The sequence below is a fragment of the Actinia tenebrosa genome, unplaced genomic scaffold (genome assembly GCF_029948245.1).
Source record: "Actinia tenebrosa isolate PJP-AT-01 unplaced genomic scaffold, QUT_ActTen_1.0 PGA_scaffold9__36_contigs__length_13948895, whole genome shotgun sequence".
NCBI lineage: Eukaryota > Metazoa > Cnidaria > Anthozoa > Actiniaria > Actiniidae > Actinia > Actinia tenebrosa.
The window spans coordinates 6,685,486-6,712,381 of record NW_028292586.1 but is presented as its reverse complement, the minus strand read 5'-3'; the positions used below and the strand labels follow the sequence as shown (position 1 = coordinate 6,712,381).

Below are 26,896 nucleotides of genomic sequence, written 5' to 3'. Positions count from 1 at the left end.
TAAGTACATACGAAAATGTACCTGAAGTCCGACATATTTAAAAGAAAGAAGAAGAAAAAGGAGAAGGGAACTGGCATCAAATGAAATTCAAGGTTGCAAACAGACTTGGCGCAGTCAATTTAATGATTGTTATTCTAATTGAGTTCTATTTAAAGATTTTTCAAGAAAGTTAATGTTTGGATTACAAGACCGTCTTAAATTATATATGAGGATGTTTTGTGCAGAAATCTGAAAAATTCGAGTTATTGGCGTTTTGCGTCATAGTCTTGGAGTTGAATGAATACGATTTAAACTATAATGGAATCGCTACAAAATGGATGGCTTTACATCCAAGGTGAGTTTGAAAATATATTAAAGTTTTCAAATATCAAGAATTACGTGAAGTTTAAGCAATTATGCTAAAAGTTATTGCTTTAACTTGAAGCTGGAAATCAGAATTTACATGACCTATTCTGCAAAACGTTTTTGTTCGGAGATGGGCGACCTAAGACTAAACGAAATCATTTGTGGTTTCATGTTTTTTCTCTGACTAAAATACAAAAATCACATTTCTAACTCAAATGAATGCCTCATATATTACTAATCTAAAAGAAAACATAAGTAGTTCGGCAACTCCGACCGTCAATGTTTTTTTGAAAAAGTTTTTTTGCTTTGTTTAATTTATCGTTTTTTGAAATAATTTTTTTATAAAGTTTGTGAAACTTGTACTTCAGAAGTTTACTGAACTAAAATTCTTGAAGCGCACAGGTTTTATGAAAATGCAAGTTCATTTTAGTAAAATAATGATATGCGAAAGGATACATGTTATAAATAGCTTTTTGAGTCTTACTTCCGCAAAACAAGAGGATTTTAATAGCGCAGCGCAGCCGTGACGTCATAAAAACGAAGACAAAGGCGAAATCCGGACAAACAAGCAGATAATTTTCACAGCCGATCGCAGTTGATCTTAGTTTACATGGGTTATTATTGTAATTTTAAGTAAGAATAATAAAATCGGTTCGTATAATCCTCGTAGCGGTTAAACAGAATGCAATGTTTGTCCGAATCTTTAAGCTATTTTTAGAATCTGGTGCGCTACGCTATTGGTATTTGTTTGTTTGTGGCTTGGCGAGCGAGTATTGCTACAAAGATCACTATTTCTATGGACTAATCAAGGGGGAACAACTAAATCTTCGTGTGTTGCTAAAAATGTATTCATGAAGACTAGTTTAACTTGGAGTTGGGGACGTATTCAGTGGAGTTTCCTACAGAAATCATTAAAAAAATTATTAAAAAATCGTCTAATAAAAATAGCTACATATAATTAAGTGAAAACGCAAAACGTTTAGGTAATTTCAAGGATATTTTAACAATAGCGCAAATCATGTATGAATGTAAAATCTCACACCGGACGAACATACCGTGCCGTGCCCTGATGCGGTTAAAGTGTTCTAGCATTAGGCAGATTAAGATTTCCGTTTTTCCTTCCCGCAAACGGCAAACGTGACCATGTTTTCATCGTTTCCCTACATTTCACTTTACCTTTTGCAAACCTTCTCGACAAAGACAAGTATTCTTTTGTTTATCTACTACTTGGAGATTTTTGCGATTCCTTTTCACTTGTTTTAAAGAAGTTTTTAATCATCAACTGACGGTTCACGTTTGCCGTAAACGAGAATCTTAAGCTCTCTAATTATGATATTGGTATACCGTGAGGTTCCGTATGTAAATTTGTTTTACATTTATTATGTCTTGCAAATTCAGTATTCACAGAATAGCGTAGTTTAAATTAATCATACTCAGCACACTACGCGGTCGTCCAATTTTGTTAGTCCCTCCACGTGGTCCGATTAATATATTATACATATCATGACATCCCGCTTTTTAATGTTCAGCTGGACTTTTCAATCGATGGAAGAAGAAATGGTTCAAATTGACTCACCATGGTTCGTTGTCTATCAGCCCAAGACCATACGCTCAGCCTGACGATATGTTGGACCTGACTTGTAAATGTAGGAAGATACTGTATGGTGAAGAATGCAGTAGAAAGATCAAACGACAGAAAGAAAACCCAGACTTTCTGATTTATATCGTATGTGATGTAACAACATTGGTTCTTTTGGCTTCAAGTCAAGAGGAATTTATGTGCGTATTTGAACTGAATGCTTGAGTTGAGTGTGGTGTTTTAATATTTTTTTGATCAAGTGTCATTTCCTAGAGTATCTTGCATGAGAAGTTGATTTAACGAAAGTTAACTTCCAGCATAAGGCTGGTTTGCAAAGTGCTTTCTAACATGAAGAACTTCACTTGGCTTTTGCATCTTTTAGCCTGCCCTGCTTCAAAAACTCAGTTGTTCTTGTTAATAGAGTTTAAGATTCTCGTTTACGGCAAACGTGAAACGTCAGTTGACCATTAAAAAATTCTTTAAAATTAGTGAAAAGGAATCGCAAAAACCTCCAAGTAGTAGATAAACAAAAGAATACTTGTTTTTGTCGAGAAGGTTTGCAAAAGGTAAAGCGAAATGTAGGGAAACGATGAAAACGTGGTCACGTTTGCCGTTTGCGGGAAGGAAAAACGGGAATCTTAATCTGCCTAATGATACTAAAGGCACGCACACACGGTGCAACATTGCGCGCAACATTGCTGGCAATGCTGCTGAAGTAGGATAGTTTTCTACTTCATCAACATTGGCTTGCAACATCAATTGCATGCAACATTGCGCGCAATGTTGCACGGCCGTGTATCCGTAGCTTAAAGGCTATTATATGATTTTTTTGCCATTCCAGGAACTGGAAAACCGCCTTGGAGTTGGTGACATCTAAATCGGTATTAAACAGAGTTCGAAAATGTTCTTGCTCAAAGTGTAATCGCCTACAAATTAATGTTTCTGACCCGTTCCAAAGTACTATGTAGCCTTTTGATCATTTCCTGGTTTTTGAATAGGATTGTTGGTTAAGAGAAAAAGAGTTAGCAGCGAATCAAAGCGGAGACTGTTCTAATTTAAAGGATGAAAACGACGACGAAAGCCGAAACGCACGTAAGTAAAATTTATATATCTATTCAGTTGAATTTATCCGGCAATATCGTAATTATCTGATTTTTTATAGTCTTTTTTTAAAATTTTTTTTTATAAATCTTTTTTTTCCTTCTTAGTTCTGCTACCAACTGCACGACAACAGATAGAGTTAATGTACTGCAAACGAACCAGCATTGATGGACAAAACCATTGATAATAGTTGAACTGGTGTACATGTTAACAAACATGCCGTGAGTGGAGTTAAGGTTTCTCTCCCTCGATTCTAGGGTTAGTTTCTCGCTGGTATTCCTCACTCCACAAAACCTAACAAGCTGCTTTGACTAAGGCCCTGGCTAAACGAGGGAAAATGTTTTCTTAAATGTTTCCAAAGGAGGCAAAACTGTCAGGGAACATCGGGAAACACGTTTACTCAATATCGGTTAGCACATGCGCACTTTCAAGATAGAGCTACCGTTGCTAAGTGACGAACTTTTAGAATGTTGACTTTCGTGGCTAAACGAGGAAACATTGGAAAACATTGTTTCCATGCGTCTTGGAAGCATGAAATGTTTCTGCCGCCACAGAAACATTTTTGCGTCTTGGAAGCAAAATTTGTTGCACGTAGCAATGTTTCGCATGTGGCTAAACTTGGAATCATCGGGGACCACGCGCGCGGGAAGCATGTTCCTGGAAACTTGTTTCCTCGTTCAGCCAGGGCCTTAGATCAGCCCAGAGGTTGTTTCAGGGTTCAATCTCCGAGTTAGCCGTGCCCTGACTTAGATCAGCCCAGAGGTTGTTTCAGGGTTCAATCTCCGAGTTAGCCGTGCCCTGACTTAGATCAGCCCAGAGGTTGTTTCAGGGTTCGATCTGTGAATTAGCCGTGCCCTGTCTTAGATCAGCCCAGTGGTTGTTTCAAAGTTTGATCTGTGAGTTGGCCTTGCCCTGACTTAGATCAGCCCAGAGGTTGTTTCAGGGTTCAATCTCCGAGTTAGCCGTGCCCTGACTTAGATCAGCCCAGAGGTTGTTTCAGGGTTCAATCTCCGAGTTAGCCGTGCCCTGACTTAGATCAGCCCAGTGGTTGTTTCAGGGTTCGATCTGTGAGTTGACCATGCCCCGCAAGCTTAGATTAGCCCAGAGGTCGCTCTAAGTTCAATAAAATTGAGGTTTGCTAAAAAAAACCCATGATTTTGCAATATTTTTGTAATTTCAATTTTAATATTCTTCTTACAAGACCTCTAGTCTTCTGATTGAATTCAATAAAATAATCGAGGGAATTTACATAATAAATAGCAAATAACTTAGAACTAATACTCTATCTGTACATGAGCAATAAAAATCGGCAAAAAACCATCAATATCTATCTAAAAAATAAAAACCCTTCTAAAAATATTTGACTATAACAACTATATCTAATAACTCAATTGTCAAAGACAAATACATCTTGCAGAAATAATTCAAAAAATTAAAGTAATTTTCAAGAGCATCCCTCTTTCAAAAATGAAAATGTCTTTTTACTTTATCGGATATTAGGAATTTAACTTGAATTTTATTCCTCTATTTTTTGTTTTAAGACGGCATTACCTTTTAGGCTTGGCAAAGTTAATTAACAATATTTAGTAGCTTTGAAATAGAATAAAAATTCAGAGTGAATTATCATCTTAAAATTATTTGATTGGCTTAGAATCATTTTGATTACATCAAGTGATAATCGAGACTACCCCTCCCCCCTAAGATCTTAGTTGTCTTGGTATTTGAGAATGTTCAAAGCTATTAGTAAGAGAGCACAGCAGAATTGGATTTTACATAGCTTTGACCCAGATAGTTTAAATTCGTTAAACCTATTAAAATGAAGTTAATCTCATTCTTTTGAAATCTTTTCTACTTTTTGTTTCATGGTAGTCATGAGTTTTTGACACTCATTGGATTTTAGTTTAAATTTTTAGCCTTAAAAAAGTAAGTTACCATTGATTACTTAGATAATAGATAATAAAAAGAGCTTGCACGTGACAAGGCCTCACCCCTCCCCTAAGGGGAAGATGATTTGCACACTTGTTAACAGTAAAGTAAATGTAAGTTTTTGCAAGACGTCACAAGATGTTTCTTTGCTCTTACAGTTAACAGTTTTACTTATTTTCTCTGTTACCAAATTATGAATCAAGAAATGTTTAAGACCTATTTTGCATTTCCTTATATCTCGAAACGAGATCTAGAATCGAAATCTATTTTGTCCATCGACATTTTAAAATAAATTCTCCTGCATTTTACGATATTGTTGCTATGGCAACCGAGAGATTTGAAAGGGTGTTGTTCGACCTCATTAGAACCCGGTTCCTTTCTGCTTGACATTCTCGTGGAAGTCTCCTACGATGTTGCCAGGCGGATAGTATTTGCCTACAACTACGCACGATCCGTCATCTCCAATTGCTTTCCCCATACCGAACTCCTTTGAACCTGCCCAGACGACTTGGGTGAAGTTGGCAGTATGCGATGTATATCCTGGGTATTCGTAGTCGTAGTCGACGATCTCGTCATACCACGTGTCTACGGCGTCACGACCTGAGAGGTCGAGACCGAACGAGAAGGCGAGGCACTCGCCGATTTCTTTGGATCCGCTATGCATAAACGAGCCGCTTTTGGTTAATTTTTCTGCGAAGGTTTGGGCTTCGTTGGCTAGCATTGTTGACCACTTGAGCGGTGGCGCACCGTGTAAGGAACGGTAGTAGTTATGACTTATAACGCACTCGTTCTTGAACTTTTCTGTTGAAAATGGAAGGGTTAGCGTTGATGCATTCAACACGTGCGCACATACATGAAGTCGTTGTCATGGTGACTTATGGCGGGTCTTGTCGTCATATGGTGACGTCATTGTCTCAAAGTCAGGTAGCCCAGTAGGCCAAAACCGGTAAGGAGGAGAAAAAATAAAAGTAAAACAGGCTGTACGTTCATTGACAACCACTTGCCCGGGGATGTGTCTAGTGATTTGGTCGAGTCTTGGTTGTTTGACCATCGTGGTGACCCTTTGTTACAAAGACAAAGGGAGGGGGTGTTAGAGTGCTTGGAAATGGGGCGGGGTACCTCGCGGCGCTCGCAAAATAAAAAAAAAAAAAGGAAGGCAGAGAGGAACGAAGAGAGGAAGGAGAAAAATGAGAAAGTGGAGGAGATTGAGAGAGAGAGAGAAGAAAATGAGATAGAGAGAAGAAATTGAGAGAGAGAAAGCAAGAAAAAATTAAAAAAGTCAAACAAGAAGGAAAAGAAAAAAAATTAAACATAGCAAAAGCAAAGCAAGCAGAAAAATTAATATGAATAACGTGACAAAGTGTCATTAAAATAATAATAACAATAACAAAAATAGCAACTAACATTAAAAACACATTAATACGAATAAAATTAAATTTAAAAAAATCGAATACAAAACAGAGCTGCGCGAGGGTACCGGTGTTTTATTCCTTATAATAGGGTGCAACTACCCAGAAAGTGCGTGATGTTGATTGGTTAGCCGATCGACTGTGGTGTTAGAGATTGTTACATTCTTGTGAATCAGTTCTGATGAATAAAATGAATGCAAATCAGTAGTATCCTCAGTAGTGGTAGTGCATGAATGCGAAACTGTGGAGTTGTTCTGCGTACAGAATTGACGGTGAAAGTGATAGGTTTTATATTTACTAGACCAAGCATTCTGTAGGATATGGTAGTTTCTTTACGTACCTCGATGTAGAACATTGGACATATCAGAGGAATGACTCAATTGTCTCCTAGTACTTGATCTTCTCCTTTTCCTTACATTTGTTTTTTGGCCTCGGGATCTCCTTATGCTGTCTTTAAACTCTCCCAAGATATTCCCCGGTGGATTGTATCGCGCAACAACATACTGAGAACCATCGTCTGCAATGGTCTTAGCGACACCAAATTCTTTAGTCCCTCTCCAAATCATCTGGGTAAAATGACCACATTTAGCATTGAACGCCGGAATCTCAAAATTGTAGTCGCTTATTTCTTCGTACCACATGTCAGCCACTTTATCACCCCTCAGGTCGTAGCCCTTGGCGCAGGCGAGGTTTTCACCGCATTCTTTCTGGGGACTGTGATCGAGAGTTTTGGTGGCAGCCAAATGGTCAGCCCATTGCGCAGCAGCTGCAGCAAGATCCTCTGACCACAGTAGTCTGCAGGCGCGATGTCGGTGGCGGTATATGTTGTGTTGTCGTATGCAGTCAATTTGGAATTCATCTAGACCTAGAAAAACAGAATGTTTTGTGAGTAGCTGAAATAATTGCATGCAAGGGCATGTTTTGTATATGTGTGATACTGAGGCTCAAATGGTTCCGCCTTGAACCAATGAAAATAAAAGAACAGAAGAAGCGAGACAAATGCAAATAAGTCGAAATCTTTTCATGCAAAAGTGCACAAAAAAAACATGCAAATAAGGTAAAGTTGATTTTTAAGTGGGCAGCGGTTTCTATAAGGCATTCGTTTCCATCACTTCTTTCCCCATCAAAAAAGAAACCTTTTCAATTGCCCCAAGGAATATTTCATCGTCAAGATAAACAAAGATTGTTATTCCGACATCAAGATTGTAGACCCTTTGACCCTTTGATCACGAACTTTCTTATAATGAAGATGAAACAATTCTTTTATGCATAAAGCAGACAAAAGAAAAAAAAAAAAAAAAAAAAAAAAAAAAAAAGAAAAAGAAAAAGAAAAAAGAAAAAAGAAAAGAAAAGAAAAGAAAAAAATGATACTATGTGGACTGACATGCAGGGTAAAGAAGTAAGAACATATATAAAAAGAAACAAATCGTATGATAAACTAAAGTGCAATAATCTTCAGAGAAGGAGTTATTTAGCCAAATACTGCATGGTTTTACCCGAGAAATCCTCATCCGACACGTGGCCTTCACTTGATATGCTTGTGGATTCTCCTGTCGAATCCGTTGTCGAACTGACTTCAGAGGAATGGCCTTCACTCTCGTGGGAGTCAAAACGCTTTAGAAATCCTCTTCTTTTTCTGGAGGGATCTTTGCAAGCTTCAGAAGAAGCCCCATAGTTTTCAAGACTGAGCTGTCGTTTTGCTGTAACCAGTGGCTCTTCAGGTTGTCTACTCTTGATTATCGTTGTGTGTGTTTCCTCAGATGAAGTCTCGACTACTCTGTTAGCATCGTCATCTGAAAAACTCGAAGGTTCATCTTCCAGTCGCGTTACTCTTGAGGTACTTGTAGTGGTGGTCGTTACGATTTTTTTAGAGACTGTCTTCCTCGATATAGACGAGTCTTGATCGTCATGACCATCACCGTTACCTTCTTCTACGGTGTAAGTTTCTTCTCGGGTGACGAATTTATTCATCACTCCACCGTCATCCAAATCTATCGTCTCCTGCTCGGTCTCTATCATTTTAGTTCCATATTTAGGACTTTCATCGATTTCCTTTCCGCTTTTCTCATCTCCACTATACTGCTTTTCCGGTTGTACTGTCTCTGTTGTATATTTTGTTGTCAAGTCTTCTGCATGTTCTTTTTGGTGTTCGCTTTCGTTGTCTGAACCAGATGGAGAAGGATTGTCTTTGCTCTCAATACGCTTGACATGCGTCTCACTCGTAGAAGTAGTAGTTATCACTTTCTTAGATATTTTCTTTCTTGTTAATGTTTTATCCTTGTCATCATCGTCACCATCGTCTTCCTCAATCGAGTAGCTTTCTTCACGTACAGTACGTTTACTAAGAACGCCACCGTCTTCGAGGTCGATTGTTTCTTCCTCTACTTCTTTTGTCAAAGTGGTATCCAATGCAGAAGGTTGCGTCTCTGGGGTACTAGCCTCATCACCACTTGCATCATCCTTTGAGTTAGATCCATCCTTCAATGTCGATGAAGTCCTTGTCTCGCTGAGTTCGTCTTCATCGTTTAAAGTTTCCTCACTGGAAGCACGTTTTCCATCGGTTCCACTTGTCAGATCCTCAATGCTTTCATCCGACTCAACTTGACTAAGTTTCTCCTCAAGAATCACGAAGGATTCAAGTCTTTCATATTCTTCAAGTTGAAGCTTCTCCTCAATATCAACCTCTTCACCTTCTCCTTGATGGTGTTTCTGCTTTTCTTCTTCTTCTTCCTCTCTGATGTCTTCCAAAGCTGGGTTCACGAAACCTTGGTCGTATGCAACCTTTTCTTCGTGAGATTCCTCTGTCATTTCTTTCTTCTCGTCCGCACGATCTTCTGAATCTTCCTCGTGAATAACATACATTTCTCGGTGATCTGAGATATCTTCCTCCGAAGAACTTGATTGGTCCTCATATTTCACGAGGATAAACTCTTCCATATCTTCTTCCATTGGTTCTCCTTGTCGATATACTTCTGGGCCTTCCCCATCGTCACTTGTAGTAGACTCGTGTTCGAAACTCCCTCCGGGAGAAAAGTCCACATAGTATCTCGGTAAAGACTCATTGTTGTTGTTATCATATAAATGCATGTCACCCTGAACTGCAATACCTTGGATTTCCTGAGGAATCTCCTGGTCTTGCTCTTCCATTTCTTCGTATTCTTCCCAAGCTTGTTCTTCTTCTTCCACTTGTCCGACTTCATTGTTTTCGCCGACGTTGTCTTCACCGGCATCGTTTTCGTCGGCATTGTTTTGGCCGTCATTGTTTTGGCCGGCATCTTCATGCAATGGTTCTGCTTGCACAACGTTTACTTCTGCAGGATTTGGTTGCTCTGGTATTTGGTCGGCAGCGACTTCTAGTTCTTCTTCATACACTAGAAGTGATGCTGCATCAGGAGAGCTTTCCTGTTCTTCCTTGTGTTCCTCTTCAATTCTTTCTATCATAACTTCTTCCTCGAACACATCATCGTGGTATTCCTCTATAAATTGTTCTTCTTGGTTTTCGACCCTTTGGATTTCGACTTCTTCCTCGTAGACGTCTTGTTTACCACTATCCTCCTCCTCTTCCAATTCCTCTTGCATTTTTTCGACTTCAATTTCTTCGGTAAAGTCTACGTCCGTTAAAACCACCGGATGTGTTTTTGACTCTATTCTCTCTACTTCGACTTCTTCTTGGTAATCTTCATGGATTTCTTTCTCTGACCTTGCGGTTTTGTAAGCAACGTCCGACGCAGTCATTAGTGGAATGATCGGAACTTGAGCCACTTCGTCTTCTCTTTGGCCTCTATCTGGCTCGTCTGATGTATCTTCTGCCTTGCGTTCTTCTTCTTCTCTTTCTGCTCTGAAAGCAGCCTCAGTTAATGCCTCATCTTCTTTCACATCCTGCTCTTCGGTTGATGATTCTTCTTCCTTGAGCTTTTCTTCATCTTCCGACATCTTAATGGTGGCGTCTTCTTCCCTGAAAATACGTTGTTCGTCGTCCTCATGCGCAACTTTTACAACTGATATTGAAGTAAAGATTGCCTCTGTTCGGCTTTCTTCGCTTTCGTTTGTCCTTTTATCAGGGATGTCTTCTTTAATCTCGTCTTGCAAGAGTTTTTCTTCCATGGCTTTTTGCTTTCTTTGGATCCTCTCCTCTAGCTCTTTCTCTTCTAAATCATCGATATCTGATTGTTGTTTTCGCACGACCTCAGATCGATGAGATACACTTACAGTCGTAGTCCTGGTTTCCACTTTTTGTGGTTCAGTTTCAATTACTTCCGTTTCAATTCCAGTATCCATCTCAGAGGGAGCTTGGATTCCAACAGCAGGTTCCTCATGTTCTTCCTTTTCCAGTTCTTTCAAGGGTGCACTTTCTTCTTGCTCGACGAACTTTGATTCGACTGCATTGCGATCCATAACAACCTCTTTGCTCTCGATCATGTAGGTCCTGGGATGTTCAAAGTTGGGTAAGTACTCTTCTTCAGAGCCTTCTTCTTCCTCAGCAGCTACGAATTCAGTTGCTGTAATTTTTGGGGGTGGTGATAAATGCTCTTCCCTAGATTCTTTATGTCGCATAGCTTCAGCAGTTTCCAGAGGAGTAAAATCAACAAATTCTCTTTTGGTATGTTCAGTTTTAATTATACGTTTTTCGTATACTGTAGTGGTGACAACTGAAGAAGATGTTACACTTGTCTCCTCTTTTTCGTCTTCTACTTCCTCCAGACTTTCTGGTTCAGTCTCTTGTCTGCCAGAGTCGTCAAATTCTTCCGCCACTGCTTTTGAAGCTGTCTCTTCTGCCTCGGCTTTGTAGAAGTCATTACTCAAATCAGAGGACTCTTCAAGTGAGATTGACTGTGAAACATCAAGAGAATGATCATGTGCGACGATGTTTTCCATGTCCTCGTACTTCTCTCCGTATCCAGCTTCAGCAGAGTCGTCAAAGCTTGTAGTGTCCTCGGACTGCTCTTTTTCATCTAAGAATATAGGCGTCGAACAAGCGATAGGTTGGCTGATCACCAATTCTTCTTCTACTTCAATCTTGCCTGAATCTTTAGTTACATATTCTTTCAACATTTCTTCAGCTTGCCCGGTGTGCGTACTTTCTATTTCTTCTGTATGTTCAACAAACTGGATATGTTCGGTTTTCTCGTCAGTGATTTGTTCATCATCCTGTTGCCCTTCACTTTCTACATGCTCAAGCTCTGGAGACTCCATCCGTTCACCATCTTTTACTCTCTCTTCTTCGACCTGTTCTGTAAACTGTATCAGCTCCACTCCGCTTTCATTAACAATTTGCTTTTCTTCGATGACATCAGGAGATAAAGGATATAGTTCATCTACTTCAGAACCTTCATCAATGGCTTTGTCTTCATCTACTTGCTCATCAAACTGGATTAATTCAATGTTTTCCTCTGCAAATTCTTCTGAGCTGTCAAGGTCATCTCTCTCATCCTCTTCATCTGGAGTGGGTGATCTTTCTTCCGATTCAGAAACAGCTTTCTCTTCTTGGAAAACTTCTTCATCTCCAGACGTGACTTTTTCCTCTTCCACTGTCTCCTCAGTGAATTGTATTAACTCCACTTCTTTATCGATAATTTCATCAGAGCTTTCTAATTCTTCACATTCTTCAATATCTGGAGTCTTAGATGGTTCAAATTGTTCTTCAGTCATAAAGACGTCATCACTGTCATCGTGCAAATCCATCGGCTCTCGTTCGTCAACATACTCTTCAGTACCATCCTCATCAGCTGGCTCTGAGAACTGTAGCAATGTTTTTGCTTGGGTTTCCTCAACTGGCGATTCTGTTTCTCTTTCTTCGGGATGAACATTTTCGTTTGCGGTCTCGTCCTCACAGACAGCAGACGAAAAGCTTTCTTTAACAACAAGAGCACTTGTAATTTCTTTTTCCACTTCTGTTATAACCTCGGTGTCATAAACGATCTCATCTTCTGATGCTTCTTCGCCAAACGCTTCGTAGTTTTCTTCTTCTTGGCTGTCAATATGTATTATTCTTGCAGCTGTTTGCTGAACGCGGACGTTTTCTTCGTCAATTAGCTCTTCATTATCCTGTTCTTCAAAAGATTCCCTTAATGCTTCGTAGAGCTCTTCCGTTTCTTCCAGCTCTTCCTCACTAATGTATTCGAACCGATCATCTACGCCTAAGGTCTGCGACTTTTCAATCTCGACAACTTGCTGTTTTTCTGCTTCTTCGACTTGTTCTCGTTCTTCTGATTTTTCTGATCCATCAGGAAACTCAAGGTCGCCTTCTTGTTTGCTTTCTGTTACATGTTCTTTTACCTCCTCTACGGTTTCATCTTCCTTTTGCTCTTCCCTTTCTTCAACCATCTCTTCTACATTTTGAGTTACAGGCACTGCTTCTTCAAGTTGTTCTGCTTCTTCTTCCTCCTTTACGATTTCTTCTTCTTTTTGCTCTTCTCTCTCAACCGTCTCTTCTACATCTTCTGTTACATGCACTGCTTCTTCAAGTTGTTTTGCTTCTTCTTCTTCTTCTTCCTTTACGGTTTCTTCTTCTTGTTCCTCTTCTCCTTCTTCATCCGTCTCTTCTTTATCTTCAGTTATAGGCACTGCTTCTTCAAGTTGTTCAACTTCTTCTTCTTTTTCCTCTTTTCTTTCTTCAACCGTCTCTTCTACTTCATCGGTTACAGGCACTGCTTGTTCAAATTGTTCTGCTTTTTCTTCCTGCTCTACGGTTTCTTCTTCTTTTTCCTCTTCTCGTTCTTCAACCGTCACTTCTACTTCATCGGACACAGGCACTGCTTCTTCAAGTTGTTCAACTTCTTCTTCCTCCTCTACGGTTTCTTCCTCTTTTTCCTCTTCTTTTTCTTCAACCGTCTCTTCTACATCTTCAGTTACAGGCACTTCTTCTTCAAGTTGTTCAACTTCTTCTTCCTCCTCTACGGTTTCTTCCTCTTTTTCCTCTTCTTTTTCTTCAACCGTCTCTTCTACATCTTCAGTTACAGGCACTGCTTCTTCAAGTTGTTCAACTTCTTCTTCCTCTTCTACGGTTTCTTCTTCTTTTTCCTCTTCTCTTTCTTCAACCGTCACTTCTACATCTTCAGTTACAGGCACTGCTTCTTCAAGTTGTTCAACTTCTTCTTCCTCCTCTACGGTTTCTTCTTCTTTTTGCTCTTCTCTTTCTTCAGCCGTCTCTTCTACTTCATCAGGCACTGCTTCTTCAAGTTGTTCAACTTCTTCTTCCTCCTCTACGGTTTCTTCCTCTTTTTCCTCTTCTTTTTCTTCAACCGCCTCTTCTACATCTTCAGTTACAGGCACTTCTTCTTCAAGTTGTTCAACTTCTTCTTCCTCCTCTACGGTTTCTTCCTCTTTTTCCTCTTCTTTTTCTTCAACCGTCTCTTCTACATCTTCAGTTACAGGCACTGCTTCTTCAAGTTGTTCAACTTCTTCTTCCTCTTCTACGGTTTCTTCTTCTTTTTCCTCTTCTTTTTCTTCAACCGTCTCTTCTACATCTTCAGTTACAGGCACTGCTTCTTCAAGTTGTTCAACTTCTTCTTCTTCTTCTTCTTCTTCTACGGTTTCTTCTTCTTTTTCCTCTTCTCGTTCTTCAATCGTCTCTTCTACTTCGTCGGTTACAGGCACTGCTTCTTCAAGTTGTTCTGCTTCTTCTTTTTCCTCTTCTCGTTCTTCAACCGTCTCTTCTACTTCATCGGACACAGGCACTGCTTCTTGAAATTGTTCAACTTCTTTTTCCTCCTCTACGGTTTCTTCTCCTTTTTCATCTTCTCTTTCTTCAACCGTCTCTTCTACTTCATCGGTTACAGGCACTGCTTCTTCAAGTTGTTCTGCTTTTTCTTCCTCCTCTACGGTTTCTTCTTCTTTTTCCTCTTCTCTTTCTTCAACCGTTTCTTCTACATCTTCAGTTACAACCACTGCTTCTTCAAGTTGTTCAACATCTTCTTCCTCCACTACGGTTTCTTCTTCTTTTTGCTCTTCTCTTTCTTCAGCCGTCTCTTCTACTTCATCGGTTACAGGCACTTCTTCTTCAATTTGTTCAACTTCTTCCTCCTCCTCTACGGTTTCTTCTCCTTTTTGCTCTTCTCTTTCTTCAACCGTCTCTTCAACATCTTCAGTTAAAGGCACTGCTTCTTCAAGTTGTTCTGCTTCTTCCTCCTCCTCTACGGTTTCTTCCTCTTTTTCTTCTTCTTTTTGTTCAACCGTCTCTTCTACTTTATCGGTTACAGGCACTGCTTCTTCAAGTTGTTCTGCTTCTTCTTCTTCTTCCTTTACGGTTTCTTCTCCTTTTTCATCTTCTCTTTCTTCAACCGTCTCTTCTTTATCTTCTGCTACAGGCACTGCTTCTTCAAGTTGTTCAACTTCTTCTTCCTCTTCTACGGTTTCTTCTTCTTTTTGCTCTTCTCTTTCTTCAGCCGTTTCTTCTACATCATCAGTTACAGGCACTGCTTCTTCAATTTGTTCAACTTCTTCCTCCTCCTCTACGGTTTCTTCCTCTTTTTCTTCTTCTTTTTGTTCAACCGTCTGTTCTACTTTATCGGTTACAGGCACTGCTTCTTCAAGTTGTTCTGCTTCTTCTTCTTCTTCTTTTACGGTTTCTTCTCCTTTTTCATCTTCTCTTTCTTCAACCGTCTCTTCTACTTCATCGGTTACAGGTACTACTTCTTCAAGTCGTTCTGCTTTTTCTTCCTCCTCTACGATTTCTTCTTCTTTTTCCTCTTCTCTTCGTTCAACCATCTCTTCCACATTCGCAGTTACAGGCTCTGCTTCTTCAAGCTGTTCAACTTCTTCTTCTTTTACGTTTTCTTCGACGTTTTCCTCTTGTTGTCTTTGGGATTGCACAGATATATTTGAAGGTATTTCATAATCTGATTGTAGCTCACTCACTGCAACCTTCTCTTCTTCAAGGGTTTGTGGAATTTCAGTTTCATATGATTCGGTCTCTGTGATGATCTCAGTTTTTTCCCCATCGATATCATGAGAAATATAAACTGAAGTGCAGTGCCCATTAGGCAAGATTTCTTTGTAGGTCGGCTCTTCTTCAATACTTTCTTCCTTTTCAAGGGGCATCTCTACTTCTATAGAGGGAGCACGTTTCTGGACAATTTCTGTTCTGTGATGAAATGTCGTTTCTGTTGTAATACAAACGGTTGATTCAGTCGATTCTGGTATTCCACGAACTCCAATTTTTTCTATGGTCTCAGGTTCCTCGTCCGATGACAGCGCAGCCATTTCAACGACTTCTTCAACGGGTTCCACCTCTGTTGTATGATGATTTAGCTCCGCAGCAATGTAACAAGTAGATGGTTCAATGACAGGCGAGACAAATGCATCAGGTAGCACTTCTTCAAAGCTTTCGTACATTGTCGTCCTGACAGATTTCTCTTCAACACCACTTTTCAATGGTTGGTTGTCAATATCAGCAGCTACGTGAATTGGCCGACTACTAGACATTTCGCTGATAACCGAGACTGGTGTAGGCTCATATTCTTCGTACACTTCTGCAACAGAATTCCTAGGTTCGATGGTATCAACCTCACAATTTCCATAAGAATTACTACGTTCAGAAAGTTCTTCAGAAAATTGGACAGAAGTTTCCTCCTCATCCATCGGAGACACCGATGTCCGTACTTCTTCTTCTTCTCCGTAGCTCTCAACTTCTTCTTCTTCTTGATCACTTGTGTCAGCAAAAAGTTCACTAGGTTCTTCACACTCATGTGCTAGATGTACCGGAGACGCTGGTGTAATCTGTTCCCGTTCCTCAGTTCGCGCTTCATCGACTTCCTCAAATTCCTCGCAATGATCCTCAAAATCTAGGGCAGATTCTGCTTCGACGTCTTCATATTCTTCAGAGGCAGCTCCCTCCTCTCTTAGTTCCACGAACTCTTTATGCACCGATTCATGCTCTTGAAAAATGACGGTCTTATCGAACCTTACAACTCTTGCTTTTTCTTCCTGAGGTTCCTCTTCTGCTCTTTCTGATTCAAGAACAACTAAATCTTGTGTAAGTTCTAGGACAGGTTCCTTTGATGGCGTTTCTTCTCCTTTTTCAAGTCTTTCAAACATTTCTTCAAAATCAATTTCACTTTCTACATCTCTCTTTCTGTACTCCGCGAGAATTGTTTCCTCCTGTACGGGGTTCTTGTTCCTTGTCGTCCTATCAACAATAGGTGCATCGTAAACACGAAATAATTCTTCTTCCTCTTTAGTTTCAGAAAGATCAGTATTCCTATCAAACTCTCTAGGTGTAGTTATAGTTTCTGTGGTAGGAATAAGTTCTATTCGACGTCCTAATCTTTTAAAGATATTCTTTAATTTTCGTTTCCTGTCAATAAATGATACATCAAAGCTTTCAAATGTTTCTTCATCGGAACAAGGAGCCTCTTCTAATTGTTCTTTGGATTCCGCTCCCACAAGTTTTGGTTCCGCGGGCTTTTCGTCTGTAACGTGTTTAGAAGACTCCACAATCTCCTCTTTTTGCACTGTTGGTTCCGGTTCCGTTTTAATTCGATGCACAGATTCAACAGTTTGCTTAGTTTCTAATGTCCTTATCATTTCAGCCCTTGATTCGGTTGATGCGTCAAAATGTTTTGGTTCCGCGGGCTTTTCTTCTGTAACGTGTTTAGAAGACCCCACAATTTCCTCTTTTTGCACTGTTGGTTCCGGTTCCGTTTTAATTCGATGCACAGATTCAACAGTTTGCTTAGTTTCTAATGTCCTTATCATTTCAGCCCTTGATTCGGTTGATGCGTCAAAATGTTTTGGTTCCGCGGGCTTTTCTTCTGTAACGTGTTTAGAAGACTCTACAATCTCCTCTTTTTGCACTGTTGGTTCCGGTTCCGTTTTAATTCGATGCACAGATTCAACAGTTTGCTTAGTTTCTAATGTCCTTATCATTTCAGCCCTTGATTCGCTTGGTGTTTCCATAAGTTTTGGTTCCGCGGGCTTTTCTTCTGTAACGTGTTTAGAAGTCTCTACAATTTCCTCTTTTTGCACTGTTGGTTCAGGTTCCGTTTTAACCCGATGCACAGATTCAACAGTTTGCTTAATTTCTAATGTCCTTATCATTTCAGCCCTTGATTCGCTTGGTGCGTCCAAAGGCTTTGATTCCGCGGGCTTTTCTTCTGTAACGTGTTTAGATGTCTCAACAAGTTCCTCTTTTTGCACTGTTGGTTCCGGTTCTGTTTTAAGTCGATGCACAGATTCAACAGTTTGCTTAGTTTCTAATGTCCTTATCATTTCAGCCCTTGATTGGCTTGGTGCGTCCAAAGGCTTTGATTCCGCGGGCTTTTCTTCTGTAACGTGTTTAGATGTCTCTACAATTTCCTCTTTTTGCACTGTTGGTTCCGGTTCTGTTTTAAGTCGATGCACAGATTCAACAGTTCGCTTAGTTTCTAATGTCCTTATCATTTCAGCCCTTGATTCGCTTGGTGTTTCCACAAGTTTTGGTTCCGCGGTCTTTTCTTCTGTAACGTGTTTAGATGTCTCTACAATCTCCTCCTTTTGCACTGTAACCGGTTCAGGTTCCGTTTTAATTCGATGCACAGTATCAACAATTTGCTTAGTTTCTAATGTCCTTATTATATCTGTCCTCGGTTCTGTTGGAGCTTCCTCTTTTAGTTTTCGTTTAGGTTTTGGTAAAGTTGGTGGTGGTTTCCCCTTTGGTTTTTCAGTTTTATCCATCCTCGAAAACATTTCATCAAAATTGAGTTCACATTCGACTCGATCACGCGTTTGCGAACTAACACTTTCCGTACAAAGTGGCCTCGCAGGCTTTTCTTTTTCGGGTGTTTTAATTTCATATTTAAATAGTTCTTTGTCTTCTTCAGTTTCGTCGAAGATTACATCGTCGGGGTTGAAGTCTTTGCGGCGTTTTACAACTTGGATTGGAACAAATTCAATGTGGGTATCAACAACGCGCATTTCATTCTTCGCTCTACCATCTCTGTCCGCAGAAGAAGCAACAAAATGATCGGGATCTAGACTATCTTGTTCTTTATCCATTCTATCAAGTTCAGTTTCAATGATATCTGCTATTTGACCCCGTTCGTCGGTAGTTTCATCGTTATTAATATTCATTTCATCTTCCTCACGCGGGTAATTTACTTCGTAACAATAAGATTTAATGTGATGGTCCATTTCGTACTCATCGAGTTCTTCCAGCAAATCTTCTTCTGCTTCAGAAACAGTTTCGAGGCTCATGACGTCATCATCGTCATCCTCCGCCTCTCCTTCGGAAGCAAAGTCGTCATCCCGTTCGTCATTTTCGTCATGCTTCGGGAAGACATCGTCGTATTCGAGTTGGCGGACAGCTTCTTCATGTTCACTAAGTTTGTGGCTTTTCGCCTCTTCGTCTTGAAACTGCTCGTGCCGTACCTGTTCTGTCACCTCAATTGAAGACCGTTTTGGTCGATCTAGTTTGTCTTTCTCGATTCTCTCGAAGTGTTCGAAGTAAGCAACTCTTGAAAGGACACGGCCTTCTTCGGGTTCTGGCTCTGTACCTAGGAAAAGAAAGAAAAATCAGAAAACAACCAGCTTTCGCCCATTTTCACGATTGCGCAACCAACACATACAAAGATGTCTGGATTTTTTGCTGCCGTCAATCGAAAATACTTACAAAGACCTTTGGGAATTTGATTGATGGAACCACAGGTAGCCCAGGCTTGGTTTCTGTGGTGTCATGTTATAAGAAAATGTATGGGAATTCATCAAAAATTTCAATAAAATCATTGAAACGGGAAATAAGCCTCGATATTTTATATTACCCGATCATTGAGAAATAACACTTCTTTCGCTCTGTGTGGTTATTTTTTGAATTTAGCCCGTTTTAAGGATTTTTCCCCCCACCCAATGATCGGGTAAAATTTCGAGGCTTTATTTCACGTTCCAATGATTATATTGAAATTTTTGATGAATCCCCATGCATTTCCTTATAACATGACACCACAGAAACCAAGCTTGGGCTACCTGTGATGGAACCCAAACACCAGACGTCTAGAGTTATTGCTAAATTTTAATCACGCGATGATGAAAATGGGTATAGAAGAGTATGGTGCATTTGTTAAAAAAGAAAAAAATGGCCCCAAACCCCCCAAAAAACTGGTGACAACTTTTAAAAAAGATCGCATTTCTGTTTTTCCATTTCAGACCACGTGCCATTCCCTTGAAAACGATATCCTTTCTTTCTGTCTTGTTATTCATTTTGATGTATTTTCTTAGTGTTATGCAATGGCAAACCAAAAAAAGACCCTATTCAAGGGAATGACGAGTGATTAGAAATGGGAAAACAGTGGTCAGGTATATTTGGGTGCATACAACCTTGAGAACAAGTCAGTTTATGGTAAGGAAGGATAAGCATCAGATGTTGGTCATATTAAGTTTATCTGTATTAAATCGCAACAACTTAGGGTTAATACGAGATTAGTATTTAGCGTTGCTTTCAGTAAACAAAAAGAGTTGACGAGACAAAAACTATACAAGTTTAAAAGAGGCTTTGCATGCCCACGTGAGGGCAGCCATGTTAGATGACAGGAACAAAACAATCGTTTTCTGTAAGAAAGAATTCAATTCCTAATTACAAAGGGATTGTGGATGTTCTGCCATCTAACCACAGGCAGCCCAAGCTGTATCATTGGTATGGACACGTGATGGTGCAAAACCTAAATACGATACTTGTTTTACATAACTGGAATGTTGACTTTTGATAATTTATTCAAGATTACACCAATGAAATCAAACAATAGCGGTTATTAGTCCACAGTCGATAACAATAGTGGTTTCTTAAATCTTTAAGCAATTCAAAATTGCAACCAATAGTCCCCTTCACAGTTCCCTGCGCCATCTTGAAAGGTAGCCGTGCCTTTGCATCGAAGTGTGACGAACGGCGAGCTTGCAATGTTAGAGACCTTTTTTGAATACCTTGAACAGTTATTCACATGTCTATCATTGCAAGCTCATCGTTTATCCCGGGGGGGGGGGGGGGGGGTACTACCACCCCAACTTGGGTAGGGGTGTGCCGCCAGGACCTCAAAACCCTGACCCTATCCCAGACCTAAAATTTTGATTTTACATACCCTACGCCAGACTAAATCTAAGAATTGTACACCCTATCCCAGACTAAAGGACGGAAAATACGGTCTTACAATCGATTGCAATCAACATTTACTAACATTTTTCATTGTTTTTGGTCGGCAGAAAGCGTAGCCTATTCGCCAGACAAAAACGACCAAATCGTTAACCCTATCCCAGACTAAAATGATACCCTATCCCAGACAAAATGTCAAAAGATGATACCCTACCCCAGAGCCAAAAGCCGAAAAACCATACCCTATAGGGAGGCACATACCCATATAGCAAATATAGGGGAGTACCCCCCCCCCCCCCCCCGTCGTTCGTCTCGCTTCGATGCAAAGGCACGCCTACCTTTCAAGATGGTGCAGTGAAGGGGACTATTGGGCCAATCTTTGATACGATAGACATCATGGGTAGGCAAGGTACGGACACGATGTCCACCGTAATGGCATAGTTTGCAAAACACAGATCAAACACGATATATGTCTCGCTTTCTGCTATCATTGTAATCACTCCTTGCACTTTCAAAGAATATATAAATAATCGTTCTATTAGCTAAAGTTAAGACTATCCTAGTTTGTTAATTTTAAAACCCTAGAATTTCATTCTGCTTTTTGGACTGTACAGGCATTTCGGATCCAGGAATCTGAGAAAGGGGAGGGAGGGGGAGGGGTGGGGGAATTAGTCGTTAGACAAACCTCACCGCTGACTATACAAAATAAAGCAGATCTGGAGTATATATATGCTCCTAAAGGAATGCTATTTTCTAAGTTTTAGAAAGAAAAAAGGTAAAAAATATTCCTAAACCAAAAGGGGGACCACGTCCATCGGCCTTCCTAAATTCGCCCATTTAAACTAGTGCCACACAAAAAGAAAGCGTTAATTTGAATGTTCTTGGTTTAAAGATTGGTTTTCAAAATGAAGTAATCCTAATGGTGTTTACTTAACTAGAGGATGGACATTAGTCGGGTTAACTCGTGCGTGTGTGTATGAGGATAACCAAATATTTTATCATTAGCATGTCATTCAGCATTAGCATGCCATGCATGTTGTCGTTTATATATTATATCATTGAAGTAGCCCTTAACTTGGCAACTGAAGCATGTGGTTTTTCGCTTCTCATGCAGGAATATTAGTGCCATTAATTTGTCTAGTCAATTAATTTTTGAGCTTTAGTTTGTTTGAGTGATCCTCAGCAAAACCCTGGGGTTTTTTCTCTAGGTTTTACACCAACTTGACCCAAAGAAACGTTTTCTATTGACTCGTAAATCATTCTAATAGCGACCTGTGATTGGCTGAATTGAGCGTGAGTTTGCAAAATTCACATTTCTATCGATAACTACAGAAAACGGTTTGTGCATACGTGAATTTCAGCACGTTGAACTAAATAAATATCCAAAAGAACTATTCGGTTTTTTCCCCATGTCCTTCCAATCGTCTTTTGCGTAAAGAAGTAACACGTCTCTGCTTGGAGGGAAGAGAATATACCCCAGTCTTTGCGAGGATCGATGATCAAAAACACAGAGAATGCCATGTAACAAATGTTACGTACGCCGAGACTCCATTACCTTCAGAGTCCAACGACAACGATCTACGCACATCAGGGTATCTATCAGTGCGCTGCGGCTCAGTGTAGACGATAGCTCGTTCGCATTGTTTTCCGGTCTCAGTAGCCTCAGCAATAGGCTGCACCACTATCAAGCTGGGCTCTGAACAGGAGCGAGAGAATGTGAACGTAAAAAAATATTACAAAAAAATTAAAATTGTGCGCGTAAAACATGCTGTGTGCTTTCATAGATTTTAACGTTTTATGGAGAGGTGACTTTTTTCTTCAGCCCTTTCGAGATTATGACGATTTTTTGAGTATATGGTGATGTTAAGCTATTTCCGGTTGAGTTAACGCAGAGGCAGTAGATTGCGTATTATTCATTTGTCTTATAGAATGAAGGGATGAAAACAACAACCACAACAACAACAAAAACAGACAGACAGACAGACAGACCGAAAGACGGACAGACTCGCAAGTACACCAGAATTGAGACATACATACATACGGACAGATCAACAAACAAACAAACAAACAAATAGACTTATTGAGCTTTTTATTATGTCTTCCGCATATTACCCTAAAGCGATGCACATAAAGACTACAAACGGTGATTATAGTGTCCGCGATTAGTGCTTCACTTCAAGATTGAAAATTCAAGGTTTATGATGATTGATCGATTTATAAAAAAGGCAGAAAATTGTTATCAACTATTGATGGTTTTCAACCATTCCCAAGAGAGTTAAATAACGAAAGGCACGGCGGCCATGTTGGAGGATATAACAAAAAATTCATTGACAATTCATTTGTTAAGTTCCTCCAACATGGCCGCTGTGAAAACCATCAATATGTCAGTAGTCAGTCATTGCTAGCGAGTTATTGATATTCTCGATTATTCTAGTTGTTAATTTATTAATTTGGTTAAAGATGAAGTCCATTACTACTGATGATGGGCTGTTAAAAGAAATACATGGATTGTGTCATCGTGTTTTCGATAATGTAAAAAGCTCTGAAATGCTCGCGACGCGAACACGGTCGTGAAACGACAAGGCATACGCCAGACCAATCAGATTGCGCGAGAATTTACTCTCCATCCAATCAAATAGGCCCGTTGCATGTGACGTCAAAGAAGCTTAACTTGGAGGACAGAACAAAATATTTTCAATCTCCTGAGAATTATAAACCTATTGTTATGTCAACCAAATTAAGCTCCGACGTGCAAATTAAATTCCGACGTGCAGCAAGGGGACTATACCCGGAACACTGCATGAACCCGGTCATGGCACTTTCTCAGTACGCAAGACAAATCACACCATAGGCGCCATAGGTCTTTTCTGAGTTCGATCAACAGGATGCATTGTGGTCTAGCTTCGGTACAAACAACACCATATAAGGCATAATGGACAAAAGATGTTTGTACCGAAACAAGATCACAATGCACCACGTTCAATGTCTCAGAAAAGGTCTATTGCGCAAGAAGAAAAAACAACAGCCAATGAAAATTCGCGGCAAGGCACGCATAGGGCACCGAGCTTTCACAGTCATACGAAAGCTGCTCTAAAAATGTGTTTAAGGTATTAATGATTTTAATCTTATGATATTTTGTTTATTTATGAGATTATAGAATAGTGTATTCGTAAATAAAGTACGAGTACTAGCATGACCCATCATTGGTTTGAAAATGGAAAGTGCAGTTTTCGTTTGATTGTGAAAAGCTCTCGGCAGAAACACGGTAGTGACACGGCAAGGCATACGCCAGACAGATCACCTTGAACGAGAATTTACCCTTCATTAAATCAAATGTCCATAACACGACATTTTAAAATTCGCCAATAAAATTTCTAGAATATATCACGCTCGCGGGTCTGCTCTAACATTATAATGAAAATAAAAAAATTTATTCATCCATACCTTCTTGTTCGAATTCCTCGACTTCCTCTACTCCCGATTCCTTGTCGTCGTCTGATTTTTCCATGTCCAGGTCACATGACTCTCGCATCTGTTTCCTTGGCAACACAGGACTTTCAATCCAGACCAGCCTGGTAAATGTTTCGGGGGATGACAAGTAAGCCGGCTGCGCTTGCTCTTTGCGCCTGGAGATATTGTGAGTGGTGTGGATCAACGTCATGCTAGTTACCAAGCCCTCGCGACTTTTTTGCAGACGCAATGCATTGTGGGCAAAACAAGGTTGCTAATGTTTCCCCCTTTATTGCTCTTAAGCCTCAGTTTGAAGAAGTAAAGAAAATATTTGCAAATTAAAACTTTAAAGCTAGAAATTTAATTTTAATGTAGCAGTTAAAGCAAAGGAAATATCGTAATGCTTGAAAGAAATAACAAGTTGCAAATGAACGGTAAAGATAAATCGGCCAACCCTCATCGTTCCCACAATCCATTGCGAGTTGCAGCATCGCAAATCATTTTTTTCAGTTTTTTACTTTTTCCAAATCTCTAATACCTTGCACAAATTGTGACCAAATGTGATGAATTATTCCTCCTTCACCAAGGAATGGAGTTTACGGATAATTTAATGACGTGCTTAGTTACCATGGCAACCTAGCATTGAGGTTTTGTGTCAGGTGATTGGTGAAGGTACGAATATCAAATAGAGTAGATCCTGAACGACTGGCAATGCAAGGCATAAAATGTCAACCACGATGGAGAGACTACACTTTATCTTGACTTTGATTGGGCCTATAGATTATGCATCTCTAAATTGCTAGGTTTCAACCAGCTGATAAAAAAGCCTTTGTATCAAAAAGCCTTCGATTCTCAGGGGAATGTCACGTGGTCTTAAAGGACAATTTGCATACGAATGTATACGTAAAGTGTCTGTTTTGGTGTTGTGATATCAACTAAGAAGACTTAAAAAGAGAAAAGAACAGTCGCCATTTTCAGGATCTACTCTCTGATTTAGTATGCGGTATGTTGTAGATATGTAGACACGTACATGAGCAAGTATCGATGGATTGGTTAGCTTTAAAACATGATATGAAGTCATTCTTGTACATTCATCAAAATAAGTGGATAGATCGAATTCATCAAATACCGCTGTGTGACATGATTACGGACTACTCACTGTTAGCCTCGTTTCAGTGTCTAGGTATTCACAAAAGCCCACCTCCGAGATATGCTTCGATTGTCACGCACAAAGGTTTCAGTATGAGGCTATGTGCTAAATTTAATTTATTCTTACCGCCTGTCACGAATGACTGAGCATTAAGAACGTAGCCTCATACTGAAACCTTTGTGCGTGACTAGCGAAGCATATCTCGGTGGGCTATTACCAACGGAAATGTAACGAATACACAACTTTAACAATACGAACGAAATTTAACGGACCTTCACTGGGGTACGTGAGTAATCTACACAATATCGAGGCTAACCCTGAGCAACAGAGAACTCGAAACTGGAGTATTGAACTCTTTATTTACCTGGTTTTGTCTCGTGTCTTGTCCACTGCTTGGAGGGTTTGAGTACCTTGATGTAAACATAAAAAATGGCATTACTGAAACACGGACAAACACATGTATGGAAATGAGTCGCAAATGTCTTCACGTTAGCTGATTTTAAAAAACATTCTATCGTCATTGACTACTATTTTTAAACCGCACATTTCTCTAACCAATCCATATTCATTTATTTGATTTACCTAATAAGCTTAAGTAGCCTTACCTTTCTCATCCGAATTGGACATTTTTGAAGTCAAACACTGATAAGTCTCTGAAATGCACGCATGCGCAATCTGTTTTTATGGCATCAAAAAATTTAAATGTTTTGCGCGATCACATTACTAGATAACGATGATAATAAGATTCAAGTAAACAGACCTTCTTTCTTACCTTCAACTTCCCAGCTCATTCGGAAGCTCCGTCGTCCTTCCACTTTAAATCTATATTTCACATCACTTTCGAATATCATTGGCTCAAGACCATTTCTCTCGTCTCCCCTCCGTCTGACATTAGCCACAAATAGACCGTCTATATTCCCCACGGGTTCGTATCGAGCAACTATGACACACTGACCGCTGTTATTGGTGGCTTTACCGATACCAAGCTTACGACTAGTCAGCCAGATTAGCTGTGTGAAGCTACGAGTAGATAGGCTGAAGCCCGGGCTTTCGAAGTTGTAGCCAGTTCCTTCGTCGTACCATAGTTCAGTGACCTTGAAGGTAAAGGACCGTTTCAGTTAAAATTGTGTTATGTATATAATGACACTATATGGATATGAAAAATTATGGGATATTTTTTCAAAAAGCCCTAGTAATGGACAACTCGAAAAAAATATCAGGAACGATATCCAATAAATACTGATATGCTTTTGATATACTCGTATATACTTATTTCAATAAAGTCAGTCACCAAAAACCTAGAAAGCTGTGATCGCTGAGAATCATGGGGCAATATTTCATATTCAACAAGTAAAGTTTTTGACACAAACTGCAGCAGTTGAGGATGCTCAGAGGAGGTGATACTGTAACTGGTAGAAGATCTCAAGTCCATCAACAGTTATCAGGCGCTTGAAACATGTAGAATGTATCTATCCATATTCCTTGTCGGTCTCAGCTTTGTAGCTTTTCAGGTGACTAACTTTATTGAAATAAGTGTATATAAACAAAAGGGTTTTTGCATATGGCTTTATATACATATAGGAAAACAGGAAAACGGAAAACGATGAAAATGTGGCCACGTTTGCCGTTTGCGGGAAGAACAAAAGTCAATCTAAAACTCTCTATTAGAGAGTTTTAGATTTACGTTCACGGCAAACGTTTAACGTCATTTGACCAGTTAAAAATTCTTTTAAATTACTGAAAAAGAATCGAGAAAAAAGTCCAAGTAGTAGAAAAAAAAAGAGAGTATTTGCGCTTGGTGAGTAGGTTTGTAAAAGGTAAAGTAAAATAAAGGAAAACGATGAAAACGTGGTCACGTTTCCCGTTTGCGGGAAGAACAAAAG

General features: G+C 39.7%; 2 protein-coding genes across 7 annotated transcripts in view; one reads left to right on the top strand and one right to left on the bottom strand.

The window, feature by feature from the left end:
- The first annotated feature begins 235 nt into the window (after positions 1 to 235).
- Positions 236 to 4,197, top strand: LOC116296185 (pleckstrin homology domain-containing family B member 2-like). The gene is made up of 5 exons (XM_031704167.2): positions 236 to 334; positions 1,875 to 2,124; positions 2,766 to 2,805; positions 2,923 to 3,016; positions 3,133 to 4,197. The coding sequence occupies exons 1-5, from the start codon at positions 298 to 300 to the stop codon at positions 3,207 to 3,209; spliced, it is 498 nt and encodes a 165-aa protein (XP_031560027.1). The 5' UTR covers positions 236 to 297; the 3' UTR covers positions 3,210 to 4,197.
- The window catches only part of LOC116296175 (uncharacterized), a 34,276-nt gene continuing 11,568 nt past the window's right edge, over positions 4,189 to 26,896 (bottom strand). For 2 of the 6 annotated variants that reach the window (XM_089024994.1, XM_089024998.1), the window contains 7 exons: positions 25,786 to 26,107; positions 25,378 to 25,423; positions 23,858 to 24,039; positions 21,969 to 22,109; positions 7,857 to 18,830; positions 6,701 to 7,225; positions 4,189 to 5,752 (listed from right to left, as the gene is read on the bottom strand). In XM_089024994.1, the coding sequence (XP_088881120.1) occupies positions 5,313 to 5,752; positions 6,701 to 7,225; positions 7,857 to 18,830; positions 21,969 to 22,109; positions 23,858 to 24,039; positions 25,378 to 25,423; positions 25,786 to 26,107 (12,630 nt within the window). In that variant the 3' untranslated portion in view covers positions 4,189 to 5,312. The other 4 variants (XM_089024999.1, XM_089024995.1, XM_089024997.1 and 1 more) reach the window with 4 other exon arrangements.

Coding starts and splice junctions, on each gene's coding strand:
- LOC116296185 (XM_031704167.2), top strand. CDS start 298: ATGGAATCGCTACAAAATGGATGGCTTTACATCCAAG. Junction 335..1,874: donor TGGATGGCTTTACATCCAAG/GTGAGTTTGAAA, acceptor TTTAATGTTCAG/CTGGACTTTTCAATCGATGG. Junction 2,125..2,765: donor TCAAGTCAAGAGGAATTTAT/GTGCGTATTTGA, acceptor TTGCCATTCCAG/GAACTGGAAAACCGCCTTGG.